The sequence below is a fragment of the Gallus gallus genome, chromosome 5, assembly GCF_016699485.2.
Source record: "Gallus gallus isolate bGalGal1 chromosome 5, bGalGal1.mat.broiler.GRCg7b, whole genome shotgun sequence".
NCBI lineage: Eukaryota > Metazoa > Chordata > Aves > Galliformes > Phasianidae > Gallus > Gallus gallus.
The window spans coordinates 9,911,109-9,938,362 of NC_052536.1; the positions used below are offsets into that span (position 1 = coordinate 9,911,109).

Here is a 27,254-nt window from a genome sequence, read left to right on the forward strand (position 1 = left end):
AAAAATAATAACAATAATAAAGAAAGAAAAGAAAACACCACCCTGAAACTCTGTAAGGCTTCCTCCTTCAGCTAGGAATCAGGAAGGTTTTCTGACCCCAAAGTGGCTGCTCAATCATCTAATCTAGAATGGAACCTGCAGCTACTATCACTGTGGTAAAATAGGCCCATTCTTTCCTGGGTCATCTAAACGTGCAAAAGGGAAAAGGGGCAGGAGTATGGACACATATTTTTTATTAGAATTACCAGCACTGAATCAGTCACAAAACACAAGAAGATGCAGAGTGCCAATGTTCCAAATGGTAGCAAAAGTAATGCCTGCAGGGCAGATGGCTGAAAGCAGGAATTGAATTTGTAGTTGAACAAATAATTACAGAACCAAATGCTTTATTTTCTCTTCAAATCCTGGCTAGCAAACTAATTTCTTAATTAAAAATCAGTAAACGAATGAGACCTTTCTGAACTGTTGGTCCTGGTAGGTTTATCTAAATGTTCATTGTATATTGAGATCTGTGGCATCTAATTATGTTTGTCCAACAGTTCTGTTTTGGGGATTTAAAAAGAACAACAAAAAACTTTTTAGCATCCTATTTTTTTTTCCAGCAAATCAACGTAGAACACACAAGGGGTAACATCTGTGCCAAAGCCCTAGGCCTGGGAAGGAAGAACCCCTTAGACAACACAAGGTGGGGACCATCTATCTGAATGGGGCTGGGGGGGTCTTTGTAGACAGCAAGCAGGACGTGGCCAGAAAATTAATCATCTAAACATTTCATTCAGGAAAAAAATAAAAAATAAATCATCAGTCAGGTAAATACATATTGGAAGAAGAGTATATTACAGGGTATATAGATGTATATAACCAAGCATTGGCCAAAGGCGACGCAGCCCAACAGAATCTGAGCGCTGCAGGAAACAGCAAGAGGTCTACAAAGCTGTGGATTTTGCTTTGTATTAATGAGATGTGGTCTGGGGGTCAATCGGAAAAGCATTATTCAACTTCCAAGAACAAAACTGCAGTCCCTGGGGAAAAGAAGCTACAGCTTAGGGTTTAAAATGACTAGGCTGACAGCCTTCGCCGAGGATGCTAAGCCAGGAACTGATCTAACAAGAGTAAAGCCATAAATACTCCCTAAAGCACACTGTATGTTTTAAATAACACGAACTACAGGGTTGCCACTATTGTCCTGGAAAGATCAGTTGAAATAGTATTTGTACCCTCATTCTCTGCAATGCTGAAGACATGATAGGATGGCGCACAGCTGTAAATGGTTGGTAATGGAAAGAACACCTAAGATAAGAGTGGATGGCTGGGTTACTTCTTCCCCCATCTCAAAGTGCACAAACCCAAAAGGAAACGTAAGGAAAGAAATAAAATAAAAATCTATCCCCTAAAAGGAACCAGCAAATTTAATATGATGGAGCACAAACACAGAATGGCCTTTATTATGTGAGCTAAACTGAAATGGTATGTAAAGTAGACCATTGAGAAGTGTCTGAGCAGGGGCAAACTGGGAAGAAAGAAAAAAAATAAGAAAAAAACCTTGACTTGGAGAAACACTGCCTGCAGTGTACACTGGTCAAGATGACTATTTACAAGGGTTGCTCTGAAAGTAATGCTTCCTATTTTATTACAATGGCCCACAGTGTCAGAGGTGGATGTTGGCTGTATGGCAGTAGAGGTTGAACCTTCTCACCAATATCCCACTACATGTTGTTGCTGTGTGACAGATGGCAGCAGAGGGGCAGGCTGACAAAATGGTGTCTGACCTGGAAGTGGGGACGAAACAAAGGTGTGGAACTGAATTCCACAAGAGTTCTCAGCCCAGACCTCGGATGACCATGAGCCCAGTTCTGCTGCACTGGAAAAGGACGTCAGCTGAAAGAGGGCTCTGCAATTCTATTATGGAAAGACTGGGAACCACTGCAACCAAGAGAAAACCTGCGTAAAAAAACCGCTAGCTCCTTTCCCTCCCTCTTTTACACCTGATCCACGAATCATAATTTTGTCCAGTTGGTAGCACTGTTTGATGTAAAGTAGGTTCACAGTATAGCATTTCAAGACACCTGTAGAAACAGATCAACAAGTCTTAACTCCCCTTGGAAAGTGCTTCTAGATGCAAAAATGAAGCATTGCAGGCACAGTAAGTAAAGCAAGGCAGGCCTTTAAAATAATACTAGTTCCTAGAGTGCCTAATGAAGGAAACAACAACCCCGACCATGTTCAGCAGGGTGCAGTAAGAACTTTGTGCAGTAGGCAAGTAAACACAGGTACAAATATGCAGAATGCTGCACAATGAGGTATCTGAGGCAATTCATTAATGCAGCAACTCCCTAACGTATCCCGCTGCCTACCTACACATATAGGACAAGAGAAATACAGATGTATTTATCAGATTTCTAAAGGAACAGTAAAAAATACATTGTCAACTTATTGCAAGTGTGAAGGGAAAGAGGTAAGCTAGTTGCTCTTAGCTGCCCTAACAACCAAAACCAAAGTAAAGTGCAGCAAGAATTACAGCTCTGATACAACGTGTTCAGTGGAGTGAAACAGCCAGGCTCCATTTTCCTTGTTACAGGTGGTGCAACAGTTCCTATAGAATGGAGTTTCTAAGGGAACGCATGCAACCTGAAGATTAAACACTAACCCTGAGACAAAATATTTTGTCACTTTTTCCCCACGCGCTGCTATCTTTATAATCCAATCTAGGATTTCTCTTGCTGGAACTGTAGAAAGCAAGGTTTTTTTTTTGTTTTGTTTTGTTTTTCTGTTTAGGTTTGAGTTCATTCTCTGTAGTTAATCTCAGCAAAAATAGAAAAACCTGCCAAAATTGGACCATTTTTCCAGTGGAGAAATGAGTTCATCAGATTCTGGTGCCTGAGCACGTATATATTTGAAGATGTGTAAGGTATCATTGGCTGGCAAGAGTACTGAGCACCACTTGGCTTAGGGTTGGTACACAATAGGGAAAACGAAGTCATTATTTCTAACAGCACTCTATGCAGATGAGGGTATTCAGCACAGCCTGATCCACATATTTGAGCCCTGCCCCTGAACCATGTTAATTCAGTCTCATGAAAGTGCTCCCATTAATTTCTCATAGCATGAAAAGATGCCTGTGTATAAACCCTTTATAGGCTGGGATTTTGACTTATAATGAACTACTGGAGATAGAAAACTGTTTTGCACTGTGTGCATATACAGTGCTCTCACAAAGGAAGACTCTTTTTATGATAGTCTTTCAGGCATGAATGCAATCATAGGAAAGAAAAACAACACAGTAATAAGATTGTGAGTGTTGACTATTCCCCCCCCCCCCCCCCCACCCCCCCTTCTTTTTTAAATGATTCTAAATGAGACAGAAGTATTCACTTCTGTCTAAAACATTATAATGCCAATAGCATTCAAAGACAATTTCAAAAGAAATGAAACATGTAATCTTTTCTAATTCGTGGTACATGAACCAGCATGCTGGAAACCATTCAAAGGTTGTCATTGATACAAGGAGGCTCAGCAGTGCAGCAGATGTGAATTAAACTCCGGAGTCCAGCCCATTTTTTTACCCTCCACTCAGGAATTCTCATACTTGGATAACTGGAAGGGGTTCACAATAACATCCTGCCTGCAAGGTAACCAGATAGGAGGTGGAATTACTAAAAATGGAAAATAGAAAACTGTTGAACTACAGTGCAGTCAACAAAATACGTGTCCCTCATTAGATGTTTTTGGGTCTTTAAGATATTTAAGAAATTGTGTTCCACAACTTTAGCCAACAGGCACCAGATATGCCTTTCAGCTTGGAAATCATGCATCAAAAAATAGTCTCAGCATTCCTATCTGGCATATCCCCTTTTGCCATACACTGGCTCAGATTACCCAATCTGGCCTCCAGGGATCCACTGCCCCTCTGGGCAGCCTGTTCCAGGGTCTCATCACCCTCCAAGCAAAGAATTTCCTACTCATCTAAATCTCTCCTCTTTTAATTTAAAACCATTCCCACCTCTCCTATAGCTGTCGTGATAAAGAGTCACTCTTCTTTTTTAAATAAGCCCCCTGTAAGTTGTGGAAGGCTGCAATGAGTTCTCCCCTGAGGCCTCTCTTCGCCATGCTGAACAAGCCCAGCTCCCTTAGCCTGTCTTCACAGGAGAGGTGCTCCAGCCCTTTGATCATCTTTGTGGCCTCCTCTGGACCCACTCCAACAGCTCCATGTCTTTCTTGGACTGGGAGCCCCAGGCCTGGCCTCAGGAGGTAAGAGCAGAGGGGGATAACCTCCTCCTCTCCCTGCTGGTCATCCCTCTTTTGATGCAGCCAATTGGTCTTCCAGACTGCAAGCACACTGCTGGCTCACATCAATTTTTTCATCCACCAGAACCCCTAAGTCTTTCTCCACCACCCTGTTCTCAATGAGTTCTTCTCCCAGTCTGCACTCATGCCTGGGATTGCCCCAACCCAAGTGCAACACACTGCGCTTGGTACTGTTGAGCCTCATTTGGTTCATGTGGGGTCACTTCTCAAGCTTGCATAGGTCCCTCTGGATGACATCTCTTCCTTCTGTCATATCAACTGCAACAACTCAGCTTCATGTCATCAGCAAACTTGCTAAGAATGCACTCAAACCCGCTATCTAGATCGCTGACAAAGATGTTAAAGAGCACTAGCCCCAAGATGGAACTCTGGGGGATACCACTTGTCACCGGCCTTCACCTCGACAGAGAGCCACTGAGCACAACCCTCTGGCTGCAGCCATCCCCCCAATTCAATATCCACTGAATAGTCACGTCTTTAAATCAATCTCTGTCCGATTTAGAGACATAGTGCAGGACCGAGTCAGGGGTCTCAAAGAAGTCCAGGTAGATGATATGAGTCAGTCTTCCCCTGCTGATCAATGCCATTTCTCCAAAACAGAAGGCCACCAGATTAGTCAAGCATGATCTGCACTTGGTCAAGCTGTGATCTCAGATCACCTCCTTGTCTTGCACGTCTGCAACATTGCTTCCAGAAGGATCTGTTCCACAATCTTCGGAGACATCATCTTTGATTTTCATAAATTTTAACTGCTCACTAAAGTGAATTCATATACCTAGTTTGGCAGATCAGCTTTAAATACTTCAAATGAATCAAACAAATTTTAAATAGATCAAATATTTGCTACTTGCGGTAATGTTTTCTTTATTTCCATCTTCATTATGAATCAGAAGAGTACTGACTGTACTCTGTGACCATTTTTGTTAAACACAAGAATGCTGAGGCACCTAAGAAAGTGTACTGAAGAGAACTAAACTAGGAAGCAAAAACAACTCTGAGTTCTTCTTGTTCAACCCTACAGGATTACAGTAGATCTCATCAAGACTGTTAACGTTTCCCACTCCTATCATCAAAACTTTGTGACAAAAAATACAACCTAAAAAAGCATTTTTTTCATTCAGAAAATTACAATAGTTAATGGAAATCTAAATTATGTATATAAAACCTAGAAAACTACTAGTGCCTTTTTAAGGCGGTTTCGAAAACTACCATCATTCACTGGTATGACTTCAATATCGAATTCCTTCACAGCTGGGCAGTTAATTGATACAGCAAGCTCTCAAGGCAAAACTTTGCACTGCATCACATATGACACATATGAGAACACGTGTGACCAGCAAAAAATGAGAACTGTGGGACAGACTGTGGTAGAAAGTTAGTCTGAGTGATGCTGTACGAGGCTTTCCATAGGCCTCCCAGGCAATGTAGTTCAGACTCCAGAACATTATTTTCACTGTCTCATACACGCACATTGCTTAACTTCAGAGTTCTGATACTGCATGGACTGACAAAACTCATTACTGCTGGGCATTAATATTGCCATTGGAGTCAGTGGGCTGCACAAATGGCTAAGTATGCTCGTATTTGCAACAGAAATGCTCACTTGTAGTATGTAAAATTCCGAGCACCAAAAAATGGCTGACAAGAAATTGTTCACTTTTGTCTTTGTTTTGTAAACTGTGTGTCAAATATTCATCAGCTCCATCAGTTAGAAACCAAGGAGGAGGGAAAAAAAAGAGAGAAAATGAGCAAGATGATTTTTTCTGATCGTTTTGAAGATTCGCATATATATTCATATGCAAGAAGAGTAAGCATTTCCTTAAAATAAGACAGTGCAAAATAATTTCCTTTAAAACGGTGAGTCAAATTTCGTTGCTTTTCTTTTTAAACAAACGAAGAAAGAGCTATCACACAGACCACCAGCACACTTTGTCAGTCCTTTAACACTACACATTTTCAGAGGAACTTCACCTGTCAAAAAGCTCAAGGAAACGATATCAGCACGATATCCGAGGAATTAAGCAGCATAATTCTCATTGAGGTTGCGCCATTAATCCCCACACACCGTATACTGAAAACTCACACTCATATGATATATTTCTAGACACTGGTAGAGATTAAAGCTCTCCGGAATCAGATGATAATTACATAGGACTGCAAATTATACATTTGTCAGTTCCTAGAAACAAAACGGAGAGCAAAATCCGCAGCTTCAATGGGTGTTCTCACGCTAAGTACATATACTGCAAACATTGCAGTTCATTTACCAGTATGATAAAAATTGTTCCCCTTGTCTTTTTCTTCTCTTGTCAGTGAGATGAGGGTATATTACGAAACCACAGAAACACAGCTAAGTTTATTAGCCAGAAATAACGTAGGAAAATCTACTGATATATTTTTCTTACTACACGGAACAAAGAAATTCTCCTTTTTAAAGCCTCGCTCAGACATGCAGAAGATGGGGTGTCACTGCATTTGGGTTTTCTTGTTTCTTATTCCCTTTGATGTTGTTTGGGTTTACTTTTTTAATGAATAATAGTCCTACACTGAATTTCAACCCCTGCATTCAGAAAACAGACCTTAAGCAAATTGTCAGTACTCAATTATACCATGAGAAGTACTGTTCCTTAAGTGTTTACATCTCGCTTCAAGATAAAAGAATAACCAGAAATGAGTTGTTTTGCACTTTCTACATGTTTAGAATAAAGTGCAAAGTGTTTCCCAGCCCAAATATTTTAATTAAAAAGAAATCCGTATAGAACCATCTCTACTTCTAATCTTAGTAACAGCGTAGCTGTAGAGAAAGATCAGGTCTACAAGCCTTGCTCTTCGTAGCAAATTTGGTTAAGTGTGACAGAAACAGGTCCTGAGGTAATTCAAGATAGAACAGGTATTGGATATTGTGCTTTCCATTTTTCAACAAAGAAAACAAGCGTAATTGCATTTGCTCCAGTGTGTCATTTAAAAAGCCTAGAGATAAACCATCTTTGGTTTTGTGTAACTAAACAGATTGCAGCCAAAGTAGATCAGATTAACTGATTAAGAAAGATGATGTTGACAAACAGAACAGCAAAGTCTCACGGTATTTTTTTTTTTGTGGATACCCAAACGACAATAAAACATACACATCCAGGCTATTTCAAACTTGTGTTTAACCTGTTGAAAGCAAGCAACGGAAGGATAAGACAAAGAGTTCTTGATGAACAAAGATGCTTGGGTGCTATGAAATCAGCCACGAAGCATTGCAGGCAAGGGCTTTTCACCGTTCTTTTCATATATCTGTTTATTAATCTGTGACTGAAGTTGCTGTTTTAATTGCTCCACCCGCTATAATGTTTGTTGGCAACAATTCTAACAAAAGCAGTCTCCCCTGGGGACTGAAGCACCACACAGGGCCTTGTAAACAAACACACTGCTGGCTCCCTCGTGGGCAACGTGTTCAATTCAATTGTGTGCAAAACGCAGACAAAAATAAGTGATTATCAGATTTGTGGCTGATTTCTGCAACAGGAAGCAAATCATGTCACGCAAGTAGAACTACATTCAAAACGTTCAGTTGTTTGAGAAGTACTTAGGTTGTCTCCTGTGGAAAATGGATCTTCCTGCACATATCAGGGGGGTTGAAACCAGATGATCATTGTGGTCCTTTTCAACCCAGGCCATTCCATGATTCTATGAATTGGCATAAAGGCAGAAAGCAGTGAACAAGTGCATCTCTGGAAGTTTTAGGAAGAACTCTCATTCCACAGTGGTTCTGCAATAAAATTTCACCAGAGCATTCAAAATTCCAACTCTCACTGACAGTTCTCTATCTGTCCATCAAGATTTATGCCTCTTTCCTTCAGGAAATAAGACATGAATTCATCACATTTGTATTTTTTTTTCTCCAGCTGTTAAATTTCAACTGAAATTAAAGAGGGGCATAGCCTACAAAAGCACCGTGCCCAACAGGCCTCATGAAAAGGATGATGGCTAAGTAGAGCCAGAGACTTCCAATAGCCTCAACAGCCTCAACTCAGCAGTATTAGTAATGAGAACTCACACAGAGGGACATTGTGAATGACAGCTCGAGTAATCCTGCCTTCAGAAGCTGTGTTGATCCTTGGACCACCTGATATATGCAGAAGACTCCTTCCAACCCAAACACGTGACAAAAACATCCCGCATTTCATTTGCTCGTGCCTACACATGCTTAGTCCTCATAATCCTCACTTGGACAGAAACAAAAGCAATACAAAGATAATCTGCTTTAGAAGCAAGTGGGAAGCAGAAGATAAATGAAATATAATTCTTTCCCTGATCCTGCTGCTGATCTCTCATCCTGGAAAAGCCACACTTGTGCTTTATGTGCAGCATTCCCATCCGTAACACAGGTGACATCCCTCTGCCTTTGCACCGTGTTCCAGAACAACACCCAAAGTGCAGCCTGTGAAGGTCCACAAGAGACAGGGGCATTACTGCAGCACCTGCCACGATGCACCCGGGCTGCTGAGGCACTGCCACACTGAGCTCACAAGCCACAGCCACACCAAAATCCACCGGGTGCACGCCAGCAAGAGGTGGCAACAGTGGGAATAATACACAAGCACATGTATTCTGTGACAGGGGAATCTATATCTGACATAGCTGGAGAGGCCCTTTTAACCGAAGTAAATAAACCACTTCTGGCACTGTGGGAAGATATTTCTGAATGCATTTCAGTAAGGCAGAAAGGATCATTTTAAACATCAGACCACAAATAAATAATTAAGTTTAAAAAAAAAAAAGGCCTCATCAGTAGTTTTCAGCTCCTCTCACATACATATGAAGGTATATCTCCTGGTTTCTTGATGGAACACGACTTGCCCACTGCACAAAAATGTTTAATCAATGTAGCATGCAATTACTCTTACTTGCACATTTTTCATTCATAACCGGAGTTTGTATTTTTTGGAGGATTAAAGGTTGTAAGGTGAGCCATCTCAGCTTGCAGGATCACCCACATCCAACGTCATTCAGCTTTGTTCTGTCAGATGCAGACAGATCCATCTCCAGTTTTCAGGATCTTGCCCAAAGTGGCACAGGATGGTGCATAGCTCAGCCCAGAAGTTATGGAAAGAAAGCTGGCTGGCACAAACAAGCCACATATGCACAGGCAGCACCATCTTCTTCTACGTGACCCTTCAGAAGTGTTTGCCATCCTGGGGTAGCACTGTACTGCTACCAGCACACATGCTGTTAGCTTTACCTGCAGCAAAGTGGGAGAAGGCTGTGCATAGAAGCCCCATACCAACAGTGACCGGAGTGGCAGACAGTGACTGCTTGTTTGTGTGGTTGAAGCTATGCAAGCCTGCAAACCATGCAGCTCCCCAGGGAATGTCTGCTCTCCCCTGTGTCCGTGTGCTGACAGAAGGACCTCCATTTGAACCTAAAATCTATTTCAGAAATGAGCACGGTGACACCTCCTGAATGCGAGAACAGTCATGAAATACTTATCTGCTTTATGATTATTAAAAGATCATTAGAAGATTATTAAAAGATAATTGTAAAAGATATGAAAGATTATAAAGAAATACTGCCATTGGCTTTCTGACAAATTTAACTGAACCCATACTATGTGCAGACACTATCCCAGAGGCACGTATACGGCCCTCCCCAAAAACAGTGCCAGATATTTGACAGTCCACGCCACAGACCCCATTTCCAGGTACAAAAGAGGGGGACTCAGAAACAAGGTGAATAAATTTCCCGAAGGACTGAATATCACTAGAATACAGAGGTAGACATGTTGTGATGTAAAAAGAAAACAAAGGCTTTTCATTTAACAAAACAATCAACTTGGGGAATGATTCATAGTAAATCAATCATTGTTCATTATAGACCTACTTTAACGGAGGGAAAAGAAAAAGAATAGGGAAGCAATATCACATCCACTTTGATGAAAAAATAGATAGTCATCAAGTACAAAGTGAAAAGTAAAATCCTACACAACTTCATGTTTCTAATTACTGCAATATGCACTGATGTTTAGCATCATTAATCCAAGTGCTTGACCATAGCGAACGCAACACCTGAGAGCTGGCTGTAAACTAAAATCCTTGGGCTGAATTTTCATTCCAATACACAGAGAATTAGTTCGAGAGCTCCTAGCACTGTTTATTGGGTATATTTACATCTCACTGTGTAATGCAGTGAAAACTTCTATGTCTCTAATGCATCGTAAGTTTAACTTTTTCAGATGGGAACGAGTTGTTTTGACAAAGGATCTTTCACTAAGCATGTCAATAGCCATTCTCCTCTCTTCCCTCTCCACCACATTCAGCATTTTCAGCAGAAGGTTCAGATTTTCAAAGAGGCTAGTGATCAGGAAATGAAAGGAGCAGAGAATCAGAGTGGCCTCAGCACTAAGGAAAATCCAGTCATAAACCCTTCAGCACTCACCATGTACGACTACTCTCCATCCCTCGTAAGCCTACAACAGCCCGATGCTAAAATATAACTCTTCTATTTCAAAAGGTTTATAGTTTAGCAGAATTCAGCAGTTGCTGAACCAGAGTCCTGCAACCGAGCGGTCATTCCCAATGAACATTTCATTGCCCTACCAGGTCCTTGGATTTTTGTTATTGTTTATATTAGTTCAGTGAAATTATGGCTTTCAGAGATTATAACTTTTATTAATTTTGTTTCCAATTTTCTAACCAATAAAACCTTTTGTGGCAACTCCAGGATTCTGTTGGTTTTTGTCCAGAAGTCTTTGAAAGATGAATGTCAATGTACCAAATCTATATCTTGTAAACTCCATGACCTCCACAGTTCGTGGATAAAATTTCTGAGACAAAAAAAAAAAAAGAAATGAAAGGAGAGGCTAATCCCACAGCAAGAAATAACCTGAAAGTCCAGGCCCTCACCCAGAGCATCAGAAATACCTTCCTAATGAAGGAAACACCTCAGGCAGGGACTTGAACTTGCACACCCCATCCTCCGGGCAATAGTACTACTCTATGTCATTTAGTAGCTAAGATTTAAAAAGCATCTTCCAGGATGTCTCAAACACGAAGCAATGCCATGATATCAGACCTTTTTTGGCATTGCTTTGATGGCTCAGTTTCTCTAAGCACTAACACGGCATTCTGTAATTAATGTAACTATAGCTGATGTATCCAAGAAGAATTAATTCCGTAACTTAGAAAGCCAGAGCTAGAGTAGACAGCGAATGAAAAGGTGAGAGCTCTTAGGAGTCCAAAATTAACGCTTTCACACGAAAACAACCAATCAATTTGAAATTAAGTTACATCTACATTGTGAACTCTGTTGTGGTAGATACTGAACTAGCTGTAAACAACCTAACGCATATACTGGAAACAGTTTACAGTAATCCATAGCTCATCACAGATGGAACTGCCTCGTTCCTCAAAGGGGTAAATCCCTTCTGCATGTTCGACGTTGTATGGCTTTCAATATCCGTGTCAGCTCACATGCAGCTTGCCCAAGTGCCTCTCGACTGCACTGCAGTATGCAGCATGGACATACCACAGCGATCAAACATGGAAGGAAAGAATTTAACCAGTTCTCCACCAACCAAAGCTACAGAGTTTTCCATGTCTAAATCTTTGCACAGATTTAATGATGTGCAGATGCATCTGAGCTCTACTTTCAGGACAAGCAATAAAACAAAAGCAGTGTTATTCTAGGGCAAGCATAACAACTCTCTCTTGTACTTCACTTTTTAAATCTGCAGCCCCAGCCAGTAAAGAGATTTAAAATTCAGGATCTCTGAATAATCAGTTGTCAGCTTCTGACTCACTGGTGTGCACAGACATCTTTAATGTTACCTAACACTGCTCTATAGATGCAGTGCCCCAAAAGATGTATTATCTCCCCATATACCTAACCTAAAATTTGAGACAGGCAGGTAGGAGTTCACACTATCCCTAGGCCCGGAAAAGCTTATTTAAAGGAAATCCGTTCTTCTGGCTTGAGTCTTGGCATTTCTATCAGCCAGAATTGGTGGGATGCCTTCCAAGGTACACTGAGCGTCTTAGTTTCTCACTGGCTACTCAACCCAACTCAAGCAGTTAGTTCAAGTCATCATCCAGAAAAGTTATCTGTTACATTCGACAATATAGCCAACACTTTCCCCTAATCTGTGGAAGAGGGAATTGCAACACCTTGCAGTATATTTTTTGTTACTGTAGCCAATTGAAAATGCTGCTGTACTATTAGTGTGACTAAGCAACGAATTACTTCAGAAGTAAGTGAGACCAATTTTCCTTACACTTCTTGACATAGCACAGATACCATGAGAGGAGACGCTCAGCCTTCAGCTTCATTCATTTTGCTTTCAAATTGATTGCCTATCTGAAAGACAAACCTGTTTTATTCCTTTCCCTAAACATGGATCAAATACTGTATTTCACTTGCAGACAATTTCCAACCTAGTCACCATTTGAAGTTAATCAAGGTATTTCCTCACCTTGTAATTTCTCACCTGCAGGTAGTTAGAACCTTGATTACAATTAAAACTACCACTCAAATCTTCATGCTGTGGTTTCATTACCTACGTCAAATGAGCTATATTAATTATGAATTAAAATATTCGGAGTTAACATGCATCTCAAAAGAAACCATGAGATTTCCACTGAAATCTGCAGTTCAAGACTAAATTTGGGTAAACACCCCAGAGCTCAAGATAAAACTCAACCTCATGAAAGCATGACTTGGCCACTGGAGTTGTCAGAGTTGGCATCCAAGATCTGCACAGTTCTCATGCTGGTGGAAGCAGTGACCTTTGCATGCCCTATATAGCCTTCTCTGGGAGAGCTTTTATCTGCTCAAGTCACTGTTCTCTTCCTATTTTCTCAAGATCAGAACAGACAAAAGAAGCTGATGATCATACATCTGGATGAAGAAATGAAAGCAGTAAATATGCCAACAGTCACCCTAATCTTTTAGCACATACATCATGTCCTTCCCTTGCACCTGTCTTCCAAATTGGAAATTCTTCAGACTGAAGACTCTCTTGCTGTACATCTGCATAATATTACCAAGATACAAAAGATAACAGAGCCTGAAAAGATGCCATATTCTCAGCTGAGAGCCCTCTGGACTCGCTGGCATTATCCTGGCACTGTGTCATAGAAGAGGCTGTGAAAGGTGAGAGAACAATTCTTCAGCTCCCCACGGCCACCCATTTGTGTGAGACAGACCATGTCCTAATCCCGCTTATTGACTATCATATACCACACAGCAACAAATTCAACAGAAGACATTCAGAGAGAAGGTCTTCTGCAGGTACCATATAGCTGGAAAGACGGAATTCTATCGTCATGAATAAGCTGAAACCAGAGAAGAAAAAAGGAAACAGAAAAGAAGCGAGCACAACAAGATGTAGGGAAAAATGGCAAAAAGGGGTCTGCTCATAGAGAGAAACAACAGAAAGAAGAAAATGAATTGGAAAATAAGCCATCAGTATGAGGGGATGAGCAATGAGGAGGAAGTGTGAAAAGAATCCAGCTCTCTGGAACAGCAATTTTTAGTTACTAATAGAAAGTGCCATCTTCCAGAAAAGCTGCTGCTTACATGTCTAAATGCAAGCAGCTTTAAGGGAAGTCCAAAAAGCCTCAGGCGTAAGAGTCTAAATCGTCCGACTCGGGGAGCTGCAGGAGGAGATATAACATTTCATAGCCATTTTCCGTCTGCGATCCAAATCTGGCACAGATGGCTTGCAAATGATTGTCACTGCCAGAAACCTGTAGAAGATTGTCACTACCAGAGACCCATCGGCCTGTTACGAAATGAGTTTTACTCTCAGTCCGGATATCGATACTGTAAAAGCAGCAGAGGTCAAAATATTATAGGACAGCTGGGGAGCCACTGTCTATCACAAGATGCAAAGCACACCCTATGAGAGATGGAAAAGCCCCCTCAGCCTCAGCCTGCAACTGAAATCCACCTTTGGCACGGTGATGGGATGACTGTTTCGCTCCCAGCTCAGTCGCTGATCTCCCTTGAGCCTTGTCCCATTTCCACTTCAGCCAACTCCCTACAACTTCCCCTGCTCCTTTTACTTCCCTCGGCAGCAAAACCGAAGCGATACTTTATTTTCCGCTCCTCTCTTTTCCGCCCGGTTGATTTCAGCTACCAGAATCAGGGTAGCAATTGCCACTGATGACCTGCTTGTACAGCTCCCTGCCTCGACACTGGGCCTCACGGGGCTTTGATCTCAACTGGAGGCTCCGTGCAGTATAACGGTTATACCCTATACGAGAGCACAGACCTCCAGCTCTGACTTAAATGTCTTAACAGCACAGCACTAGGCTACTTCTATACGGCTCAAAAACTTGAGCCAAGACAGCCTAATTCAGAGCAGAGCAGACACATGCTCTCTGCACCCTTTCCTTTAGAAAAAGCAGCTCTCATAAATTATCAATGCTATTCCCCACGGGGGGCAGCTGAGAGCGAGCTCACCTGCATTGCGATGCACAAGCAATCACAAACTGCACCCTGCAGAAGGGGTGAGCACCTCACCTGTGCTGCTGCCCTCGGAGCACTGATACTGTAAGATAGATATTATAGCAAATAAACACATAGCAACAAGCGTGGGGCACCCTTCATCTTCAAGCACATCCCTGTTCCAAAACTTGTTTATAAATCAGGCTTTCAGAAACCTTCTTAGCTGCTCTAATTGCCATGATTCATGAATTTACAGCGCAGCTCTGCTCCAACACAATTCCCATCCAACCGTAATCCTTCACCTTGCAAATAAATAAGTAGCAACTGTTTATAGCTTTGATTTCTAAACACGGGCTTTAAACTTCAAAGCGAATTCATAAAAGCTACAAAGAAAATGGGCATAACAAAAAAGGCCACAAATGAAATGATGTACATTACTACTATCACCCTGTAAACTCAAATCTCCACAACCTATCACTACTAGCGTTTCAAAAGCAGAATACAGAAAAGAAGGAGAAGAGAAGGCATCCAGGGCAAAGTATCCAAACCACAACCTCTGTTCCATAAAGAAAATGAACCTTTCATCCACCCGAGCATGAAAAAGCCGACACTGACACAGAAGGAATTGGTTAACAGGTTTTGTGAATTCACCTAAAATGTTCTCGGCATCTTCAGGGTGGAAATGCAATCTGCTCTGTGAGTTCTAGACATGCAGGTGGACTGCGTGAATAAAGCATTCCAAGAGGTGCACACCCGGCTGCTCCCTCGCACTACACATTTCACTTCCACAACATAGTATTCGGACCTGATTTACTTATCATTTACCTAATTTACTTAAAAGATTTTCTCAAACGTGATGCCATGCATTCAGATTCCCGTTTCCCAGATGAATGCATTTCGGGGATCCTGGAAGATATTTTAGATGAGCACATGCCACAAGATTTGCAAAGACCTACTTTGAACTCTGGAGTCAGCTCCCTGTAAACCAAAAAATGAGTCAGCTCCTTTGGGAGAGCACAAATCACGGCAGAAGTCTAAAGCAGGCCGTTCTAAAGAGCAGGAGGGCAGCTTCTTCGCCCTGTGATTTGGGAGGCTTTTAGCAGTTGCTAACCAGAAGGGTACGGTCAACGTTTGTGAAGAACATTGGTGAAGACGACGTGCGTGCATCGTCACATCAGTGTTTCTCTGAATATCTACTGCATCTGCTCTGCTGGCTTCTTTAAGGGCACAGCAAGCAAACAAAACAAGACTCTTTATTTCCTTCTTCAAAGCCACTGCTACAAAACCCCTGAGTGAATTTTTGGCCCTAGCCTGGGTAGAACCTTGAGTATGGTGGGAGAGCAGGGGAACGGTTATGGGAAGAGCTGCGAGCAGCTGTTCTTGGGGTATTTTTGCCTTCATTGCTTCGGCTTCAAATTGCATCAGAAATCACCAGCTAGTCATTTTTGAAGCTTATTACTGATTCCTTACGTCTTCTTAAAACACGGGCTCCGAAAAAGCCGTGGGAGCAAGCGGCAATATTCTTGGGTTCGCTGCAATCAGTTTTCTTTCCTTCCCATACCTCTGTTGATTAGAAGGATCACAAGCACCGATTAAACCAACAGACCTCCGCTTTGGCACCCATCGTTCCCTTTTTCCTCTCCATCTCAGGGAGTGATTTACGCGTGTCACATTGCATCAGCACTCGCACACCTTCACTGCAAACACTGCCACTTAGCCTGGCACAAATGGACCCACAGCACAGCTGCCTTTAGCATGAAGTGCGCAGTGTAAGTATTTTTGAACTTAGGATTGTCTATCACAACTAACTAAATCGCTCTCTGTTCCCGCACCCACACGGGCAACGTGAAAATGCTGTTCTGCAAAGGAATGAATGAAGCGAGCACGCCGCGCCGCGTTACGCAGGACACCTTTTTAAGGCGCGCATGATTCTTTTGGCAATAGTTTGAGAAGGCGACTCCAACTCTAACAACGAAGCCGCAACGTGCTCAGCCCGAACGGCACTCAGGGTTTTACCGCACACATCCCCGCCCCGAGCTCGGCACCCCCGGCCCCCCTCCTGGCCCAGGACCGAGCTATCCCCTACTCCAGCAACGACCGCCCGCCGGGCGCAGCGCCGGAGCGATGCGGGCGGAGAGCGCGCTCCTCCCGCCCGGTCCGGCTCCCGCTGACGCACGGGGCTCCCGGGCAGCGGCCGCGGCGGCTCCGGTAGCTTATGGCAACGACGGAGCCAATGGCGGCCGCCCGCCGGGCGCTGCCATGACGATCCCGCCGCTCGCCACGGCCGCTCCGAGGGACGGGCGGCCGCGCCGTGCCCGGCCCCGCCGGCTGCTCGGCTCCCGGCGGCGGAGGGGGCCTTACGGCCTCGGAGCGAGCGCGGCTCCGCCGCCGGCGGGGCGCTGCCCGCCCGCGACGGGCGGCTCTCTCCCCCGGGAGCGGCCCCGAACTTGGCGGCGCGGGACCGGCCCCGAGTTCGGAGGCGGGACCGGGCCCGCCCTCCCTCGCGCGGCGGCCCCGAAGCGGCTGCCCCGCGGGACCCTCCCGGCCGCGGGGGCTGCCCCTACCTGTAGGGGATCCAGTCCGCCTGGTGCCTTGAAGTCATCTCTCGCCGGCGACGCTGCCCGGAGCCGAGGAGGGGTTGGCGGCCGCCGCTGCCCGAGTCGGAGCCCGCCGCGGCGCGGGCAGCATCCTCCGTCCGAGGCGGGGGCGGACGGGCGCCGCTTATCCCGGCGGCGGCCGCGGAAACATCCCCCCGGGGAGGGCTCCCCGCGGCGGGCCGGGCTGCATGGGGAGGGGGCGGCCGGGGGCAGCGGGAGGCGGCTCCCGGCCCTTCCTCCCCGCCCGGAGCGCCGGCTGAGACGGGCGCCGGAGCAGGGGGGGGGAGGGGGGGGGGGGGGGGGCGAGGGAAGGGGCGGAGGAAGGGCCGGCGGCGGGCAGGGAAAGGCAGAGGCAGGGCGGCCGCGCCGCGTCCCCGCTGCCGCTATCCGCCCGCCCCCCCGCTGCCGCCGCGCTGAGGCATCGCCCGGGCGAGGCGGGCCGCCGGGAGCCGGGCCGCCCTCCGCGTCGGGCCCGCCCCTGCCCCGTCAGCCGCGCCGCCACTGACTCACGGCCGGCGCCCGCCCCGACGCTGGGCATGTACGGGGCGGCGGCGTGAGGCACGCGGCCGTTAATGGGGCGCGCGGAGCCCGGCCTGGGCTTTGCACCTCTCGGCCGAGCCGTGCCGGCAGCGCCCGCCAGCCCAGCGCCTCGGCCCAAAATGGCTGAGGAGCCGCGGTCCGAGCGGCCGAGCGCTGCCGCTGAGGAGGGAACGCGGTGCACGGGCCGGGCGCCTCGCAGCTGCTCTCCTCCACTCGGTCTGCTGCTGGCCGTGCCCTTACGGAAACAGCGCCCGAGGTTGGTGCCTCGGAAAGGCAAAGAGAGGAGAACCTCAGTGAGACCACGGCCAGAAAACCAAGAAGCAGCAGAGCATAATAGGATGCTCAGCAGGCACAGAAGCGGTACTTCATCATTCGCTGTTGGAAAGCTATTTGGTCTTAAAGTCAGAGACAGGAATTAAACATTTCCCAGAGGTCTAAGACTGGATCTGCCACTAAGAAAGAATTCTCATGCATCGATGTGGATAAGACGATTCACTGCTTCTTGACCAGTGCCGAACACCGGCCTTGGTAGATCTCAGCTTCCACCAGGCACGGTCTGCCAACGTAAAACAGCGGCCTTCAGTGCTACCAACTGAAGTGCCCATCTCTCAGTACCACGCTGTGTGCTTTTTAAGCCTGCCCATTGACTGAGGCCCCTGTAGCAAAGAAAGAAAAGAGGGAAGGAGAAACTCTCCCAGGAAAGAACAGTTTCCTGTTTTCAGAGTCTCAAAAGCTCTCAAGACCGATGATTAGATTATCTACTTTGAGAAAGCCCTAAGTGCAAAATGTGATAGATGAGCGAGTGCACGCATATCAAAAGGCTCCCTTCTGAACCTTTGAGCTGCATGAATCATGGAAGCGCCTGCTGTAATTGAAATAGCCCGAATCCACGTTTGTATTAGCAAACACAAAATGCACAGGGTTTCTAGGCGTACAGAAATGGAGGCCCATCAGGGCGTCCTGGAGGCCCTCCTCTTAATCCTTCCCCACAGTGATTCTCCCTCACCTTACAGTCTCAGGTCACTTGCTTTTTTACTGCCTATCTAGCAGCTCTGGCTCTTTCTTACCGGCAGTACTCTGCCCCCATGGATGCAGTGGGGGAGCTGAGCAGAAAGCCCTCTGCAGCTGACAGAAGCACTGCACATTTCTACCTCCGAGCAAAGTCCCAGCTCACCAGGCTGCACTGGATGTCCTTCTGCTTTGTATACACGGTGCACAGAGCTAAGTGGGTGACAGTGCAAGAGCTAAACGACGGGAGAGTGACTGAGGCATCCATTTTGCTATCCCACAAGCTTCAGAATTGCCCTTGGGAGGCAGGCCTGATCACTCACATTTCTGATAACTTTCAGCAGCTCAGCAAAGAGCTGGCCTTTGCAGGGGGCTGTTTCCCTCACATTAGAACAACAACAACAACAAAATTAGGAAAAAAATACCAGCATGCAAAAAATAACCTTTTTAAGCGATAATGATTTCCAGATGCTATCTGCAAAGAAAACTGTACTTCTCAAAAGCCATGCTTAGTTTCGTATACCAACATGATGGGCAATGTAATCTCTTGGAAAAACAGTGCTTTAAAGGTTGATTTCTGAATATATAAAACATGGAAAGCAGCACTAGAAATGCAAACTTTGGCCCTCCTCTGCAAAATGCATCTCACCGTGTTTATGTATGTTGTGCTACCTCGCCAATTACTCTCATTTTGTCCCCTATGTAAATTAAATGTCCTACTAATACCTTTTCTGATTTAGCTGATGAATAATATGCCTACATCTAACAGTTGGAAACACCTGCATTTGCAACTGAAAGCCTTCTGGCAATCTGGGTAGAGAGCAGGACATCAAAGTGAGAGGACTCCTTTGAAAGGGAGCAGGCAGAGCCTAAGCAAGGTCTAAAATAAGAAACCCATGCAAGCTCCTTCCTAAAAGTACAGATTAATAACACAAAAAGTTCTGATTGTGCTGTGATGGAGCAATTTAGCTGTTATCATTTAAGCTGTGGAAGAAAAAAAAAAAGAATGGTGAATGACATCCGTGAGACCCATCTGAACTTTGCTTTTTAGGTCTTATTAAAAAGATATCTGACGGTTTGTTGTCTCTGGATCAGCTCCATAGCATAGCACAGAAAACACTTCTACTCAGAATTTTAAAGCGTATGATATCACAAACAGGACAGATTTGGCATAATTATGGAAAGCTTCTTGGTTTTCCTTTATCGGCTTGGATGTTTCTGAGTTTAAGCCCCAAGTGACAAGGAATAGCTTTGTGCTTATGCTGGCGTAACTACACAAGTGGCTGTGTGTAGCTTTTTCCATTCCAATATATCTAAAATCAAGCCGCAATATGTGAAGTACAACCATGACAAATAGAACTTAGCTGCATTCGCTGCAAACTTAGAGCTCCTAACAAAGCCCGTGAACTTACTGAGTGTGTTTAGGGTGTTTTGTTGGTTTGCTTATTTTAAAATCAAACCGCACCTAACCGGGACCAGATGCAGAATGTGAGGTTTTATCAGAACGAGGTGAAATTCAGCAAGTTCAGTGCATTTTTTCCCAAGCAGTGACATTTGGATTGCGTTGAAACAAACTCGGAATAAACTCCAGAGGTAAGATAAAGAGCATTGAAGCTTTCACAAATCAAAAAGAAGCAAATTCTCACGTAAAGTGAGTAAAATCAAAGCATTCAGTGGTAATTTTGGCCATAAACACTTCAGCTATACCGAAGACATGATAAAGATAATTCTGCTCACTATTCTGGGCTTTGGATAAGGCTTATGCCAAGCTCACACTCCTTGTGATTTGAACAGAAAGAAGTCCAATTTAAATCTTCTTGTTTCCCTGATATGACTAAAATGCTTTATTTTGATATACCAATTTCAACTTCTGCAAGAAAATTTTGTGGTAAAGTGAACAATTTGGAGATGAAACTCTGCAAAGGAGATGAATTTTTGTATGAAAGATTTACCAAAGCCTTTGCATGGTTGATCCTCTCTCTTTCTCTCTCTGTGAAAGCTCACTTTGCCTTACTGTATTTCATCTATTCTCATTCCAGTAAGTACATTTCTGTTTCTTTATTGTGGAGCTGTGAAGCATAAATACCAATCAGTAACACATTGAAATAAAATGTACCCTGCAATATCAGGATAGGGTTCCCCAGCCACCCAAACAGTACGTTTTCGCTTTAGTCGCTTCAGTTTGAACTTGCCTAGCTCCACTGAGATCCTATTTTATTTTATTTGCAATTAGTATCAAACTAACACCTACCTCTAACATATTCCTATGACGAAAGTAAGTACTGGAAATTGTAACTTCTGAGGAGTGAAGATTGCTGAGCTGTTCCCCAGCTCTAGAAATCAAACCATGTACAATGCTGTGCTGGTGTTTGCTACTGGTGGCCTGCTTCTAACACCTCCTGTGTCACTTTTTGGTCTGATGGCAGATCCTGTAACAACAGTTAGAAACTCTCTCAAAATCTTGCACTGCATATATCCAACACTCTGGTTCCCTGCTGTAACTCTAGTACTATGGTGGAAAAAATCCACCTCTTGCACAGAGACAGACTAACGTGTGATTGGTATGCATGAAGTCATTGACACTTGAGCAAGAAACTACTATTATCATAATCTGACTTTCTGTCATGTTCGGAATTGCTGTCCCATTGAACACTCATCCAAAGCCAATGGGACCACTAGAAGTGGATTCTTCTGGTATGTTCCCTTCAGCCTCCCATTTTTACTGCCCTCTAGCATTACTACTACATGCTTATACAAACAGATGATTGCGTAGGATGAATTTTCCTCTAATAGTGCTTAAATCCAAGATTGGGTAATCTCATCCCATTTCAGCTTAATATTTTCAGACATTTTTAGAGGACACTCCTAGTGGCTGTAAGACAGGCCTACGTTCACAGTGAGCTAAATGGCACTTTGTTGCCCATGAAAATTCTGTCACATTTTGCTTTGTTTTTCTCTCCTAAAATCAATGAAATTTTTCAGTTCAGATTGTTTTTGGAGTTTTTGTTTTGTTTTTTTCCTTCACAAAATATCAGTTCTGCTTTTTACTCATTTAATTGCTCTGAGCTAAGTCACAGCTTTTTGCTCTCAGCCTGCAAGAGGGGAACCTATCCTACTTCCCTTTGTCATCATGGCAAGTCTAGAAGACCCTGTGGTGCCCTTTCAGTACAAAAACAGGCTCTTCCAACTGGCTGGGATAACCATCCTGAAAGCCTTGTAAACTCTTAGCAAACAGTAACAGGTCTATAGCAGGAGGGTTGGATGATCATCTTATCTTATGATCTTATAGGTCCCTTCCAACCCAAACCATTCTGATTCTACGTTTTAGCCTGCTGAAATGATAAAATCTAAAATATTTATTCATATTAGTCTTTCCTTTCCTTCAAATAGCCTTTCAGACATGATTTACATGCCTTTAAAAACCATTGGCTTCACCTGACAGTAATCCAGAAAACTGAAATGCTCCTAGTAGGACCAGAAATGCTTTGCCAGAGGGGTCTGTTCAAAACGTCACGATAAGATCTCATAATTTTATGCTTTAGATTTTGTACTCTCTAGATTTCTTTAAGCATGACGACTGAAAGAAGTTGGTTTATTCAGAGAACAAAAAATGACCCACAGAGTCTAAGAGAATTAACGCTCTGTTATACTGTTGCAATTAAAATGAAGTCAAGTTCACCATACAAGGAAAAAAGATTCAAATTAGTCTCTCCGGAGCTAAAGCAGCTAGGAAAATACAAGACTAACTTTAGAATATTTGAGCATTTTCGTAATTAGAAAAAGTGCTGGAGTCCTCGAAGTCTTCAAATGATACCTAAGATTAAATAGTATTGAGTTATTCTTCTCATTTGCTTTCTTTAAGAAGATATAGCCAGTGAAACTTTCCATAAGGAGCAGGAATAAGTACTGCAATAATTGCTTTGCTGCTCTTTCTGCTGTAGTGGTTTAAGTACATTTCAGCTGGCAATGGAAATACTTGATTGTCATTCAGAATTAATACGACTTATTAGCTTGACTTACCACTATCGCCTACACTTCAGCAAATATGGAACTATTTATAATATAACTTCTTTACGTCCGCTTTGTAATACAGTAAATTGTTGCATCCAAATGAGAGATGATAACCTGAGGCAAGAGCAAAAATGTAGTTTGTCTACAGCGATATGGGAAGTCCCTAGGTAAGCTAGGAATTGATCCATCCATCTTTACTGAAACGTCCATCTGCAGTGCATACAAAGCATATTCTGTGTACTGTGTGCCAAGTGCTGAATCCTTCGTCTTTACTAATACAAGGACAGGCTGAGAGTGCACTGCTTAGTCAGCGTTCATCTGAATTGTGATCTAATGCACCTCACCTGATAATAATTTCAAATATACACGTACACTAAACGTAACATACAGAGCTGGATGAAAATTTGTTTGCAAGAGTTAGAAATGTTATTGATTTCACCACACCATTTGTTCACTCTACCACAATAGATAATGGAAGCTGTGGCCAAATAGTTCAACAGAAGCATTTATCAAGCCACCATATTCAATAACTTAGTCCAGATTAAAGATGCTGTTGTTGTTGTTGTGTTTTAACATTCTTATAAAGGTTCTAGTTGACTATTTACTAGGTTCTCGGTGCTGTAGCTGTAACAGGGTCCAACAGAAAGAGCCTGAGCATCTTCCTCTGAAGGATTCTGGGGCAGTTTCTCTTTGGCAAGGAGGTAGCTCCATACATGAATACACGGGGAGCGCTCCCTGCCTACACCTGGAAGTCTCCATGGGTTCATCATGCAACCCAGCACTCCCTTCAGCAAAACGTCCCTCCAGCACTTCACATCCACCCTTGGCACCCACCTGCAGAGGCCTCCCAGGAGTTCCAGGCAGCCCTACTTGACCATTTGTTTACCAGCCCCTCTTAAAGGGAAACCCCAAAAGTACAGCATGAAATAGGCAAGGTGCCACCCTCTCAGAGGCAGGGGGCACCTGTATCAGGACAGACACGGCCACACTGCACTCCTCAGCCCAATACTTTTTATGCAGCAAAGAGCCCAATGCTGAGTAATTAACAGTTCTGTGAGACCTGTATCAGCCACATCAGGCAGACCATGAACGCACTGTCCTCATTAACTTCATCAGTGATTTGTGCAGACTCGCCTCACAAATCAAAGCTATTTTGTTTGTTATTTTTCTGTAAAAAAAAAAAATTGGAGCAACTGTTGCTCTCAAAATAACTTTCCTGGCAGCCAGACATAAAGATAAGCTTCTGAAATTTTCCTTCTGGACATAAAATGGTAAGTATTTAAGCAGCAATTAATTACAAAGTGAAACATATACCTTCAAAGACCACTGTGAAGAAAATACAAAGAATGCAGTAATAAGAGATTCCCACTTAAAAAAGAAAAGTTCTTCAAAGAGAGTTTTCTTGTGTGATAAAAGGTAAAGCGACGTTTCTCGAGTCACTTTGGGGTGAGAACTGAAAGCAAAGAAATCGAATAGTGAAGGTGAGTTCGAATCTCTGTAGTAAACATTTTATAGAAATTAAATGGATGCAAAATTATCTGAGCCTGTGCAGATTTTCATAAAGGGAGACGACTGAGTGAAATCTATCTGATTTTTGTTTCATTTTGCTTTGCAGAAACCAGGATTCTTATTCAGCTTCTCAGACCATTTTCAGACATCTAATTTATCCTAAATGACTGTAGGTGTGTTGTGTTGTATATGGATGGCTTTCTCTCTAATTTCTGAATCTGGGGATTTCTTTACACGTCCTTATTAATGACAGTTCTGAGCTCTTCTTCTACTCCACCTTCCTTGCATGGATAACACACTTTCCTCTCTATTACTCCAACTTCAGTCAGCTGGGTTCCAGTGCCTGGCTCTTTTATGTGCCAAACACAGCTATTCAGCTCTAGATCCTAACGTTGGCACTAAGATTGTAACCACATCCTTCAACCATCCCTATAGGAGCAGCAATTTGCAAAGCCAGCTGACTGAGAGCAAAGATGCTTTCTGGTTTACCCAAAATGTATTACTTGTGACTAAGACAAAAAAAGATTCTGCATTCAACACGATGTTCCTTCAGTGGATGTGCACATATGGTACATGCCATACAAAATACGAAACCAGACAGAAGATCTGCACTGGTAAAATAGATTAATAAATAAATACGCATTAGCTAGTCAGAGGCCTGGATTTAGTGAGAAATCTGTGGAAAGGATAAAGGTAAAGGGCATGAGACAACTCAGGATGTCAGAGCCTGCTATCTCCTTGCTGCTGGTACCACCCCTTGTGCCTATTCTTTCACGAATGATGTGGCTGTGGCTTCTTACCTCTCTTCCTTTCACAACTCCATCTCCTTTTCTTCCACAATGAAGCTACTGTGCATGCTAGCTATCTGGAACAGACTTTTTGCACCTGCTGTGACTCTTCTCCCTCTCCCAAGTGTTCCAGTGTCCTTGAGAATCCACTTTGCAAAAAAGCACTGCCTCTTCCTCAGGAACTGTTGAGCATTTTCCTCATTCTGACATTTGCTATTTATTGATCCTTGTCTACAACACCTTGCTGTACATTACGAAGGTGGTAATGTAAACAGCCTGTTAACAACCAGTGTAGTATTGTACTGTAGTAGCAAAGAGATGTGGTGAGACACATTGACTCAAAGACATAAAGAAACTCCCTCTTGTGCTTCTCAGCATGTTTTCCAATTAAAGTCTCGAGCAGATCCAGTTAACAATAAGGCCTGGCCTTTATATAGAAACCTCAAAGTGAAACCAAGACTCACAGAAGAAAATGAAATCAAAGAGAAACAGAAAAACACAGCCAATCTAGAAAACATAGAGAAATGTTCTCTAAGGGTAGCAGGTAAATTGATGTGGAGAAGGAGAGAGCAGACAGAAGGGAAAAATACATATAGTAAAAAAAGCAGCCAACCCAAAGTATGGGAAAGTTGGGTCTACAGGTCTTGAAAAGCAGAGCTGGAGTTGATGAACAAAATACAGTCAGAGAAACTACACAGAAAACGTTCATACGTCAGCAGGCTGAAAAAAAGCAACCCACAATCTTACAGCAATGAAAAGCCTCCAAAATATCTCATATTGTAATAGAGTATTGTAGTAAGTCAGTCAATTAGACATGAGTCATGCGAGAAATATGCAAAGTTATGCAGTACCTGCAGTGGCAGCAGGTGGTTATTGATACTTTTCTCCTGTTTGCCAACTTCTTGCCACTTGGTGACAATGAATTTTGTTCCACAACACATGCCAGCCGTACAGTAAATGAACAACACTTGAAAGGAAATATGTACAGTATATATATATATATTTTTTTGAATAGCAGTATTGTCTACAAACAGTTTTGTACAAACAAATCAGTCTCTAGCAAAAGATACTGTGGTCCTAAACAGTACTTAAAGAACTGTTCTCAGAGGTTCTGCATTTCTCTGCCATATGCCCTAGCTATCAGATACTAGTTACAGAGTGATTTCTTCCCCCCTTTTACTACTCACTCTGTGCATAGACTCACCAAGAGATCTAAATGTATTATTAAACTGAGAAAAGATATTATAGGACCGTCTGAGGATCAGTAGCAAATTTTGTTCTGGAAGGAAATAACTGGCAATAAATAGATATTTTCAGAAATCCATTAAGATTAAAATCAAATCATTCAGGTATGTTTATTCTATAGTCAGCCTAATATGATCAAGTCAGGCCTTCTCAGAAGAGGAAAACACAATTATACCAGTCTACCTCTATCATTTTATCTTAGCATCAATAAGGGCTAACTGTCCTTAATATAATTTTTGATTATTTGGAATTAAATCTAACTCTACATGGTTAAAGAAAATTGTAGATTAATTCAAATACTTGGAAGAATCAATTAATATCACTTCCTTTAAAACCCACACCTGTGATTTAACTGTAATTCAGAAAAGAATACTGGGAAAAAAAAATAGGTTTTTGTACTGGCATGCTGCGTTACAAACTACTATTCACTGGAGACTTCAGAGTGGCAGTAAAACAGAAGTTCCTCTGAGCCTATTTCCTCCATCTGGAGATAAGTCTGGTTCTGGACAGCGGTACAACAGTACTAGGGAGTTTGAATAGTCTTGCCTTGACATGAGCACACGTTGACCAAACATCAAATGGAGACTCTGGGCTGTTTCAGCACCTACCTCTCAATGACTTATGCTGGCATATACAAATCATTTTCATTCCCCACTGACATGAAACGAATTATAAGCAAATACAAAAGAAGATGCGTGTTTGTCTCAATTGCAATCGCAAGAGAAGAATTGATTAAATATATTTACCTTGAAAAATGTCAGATTTCCAGCATCACAAAGTTATTTACAGAGATGCTAGAAGTTACATCTCCCGTCCTCAC

General features: G+C 43.2%; 1 protein-coding gene across 16 annotated transcripts in view; it reads right to left on the reverse strand.

Moving 5' to 3' along the window:
- Positions 1–27,254, reverse strand: part of TUB (tubby bipartite transcription factor) — a 129,347-nt gene that overhangs the window by 48,751 nt on the left and 53,342 nt on the right. For 4 of the 16 annotated variants that reach the window (XM_025151386.3, XM_025151382.3, XM_025151387.3 and 1 more), the window contains exon 1: positions 17,301–17,455. The exons of the other annotated variants lie outside the window; for them this stretch is intronic. In XM_025151386.3, the coding sequence (XP_025007154.2) occupies positions 17,301–17,338 (38 nt within the window). In that variant the 5' untranslated portion in view covers positions 17,339–17,455. Of the gene's footprint in view, positions 1–17,300; positions 17,456–27,254 lie in introns of those variants that run through there. 16 annotated transcript variants of the gene reach the window in all.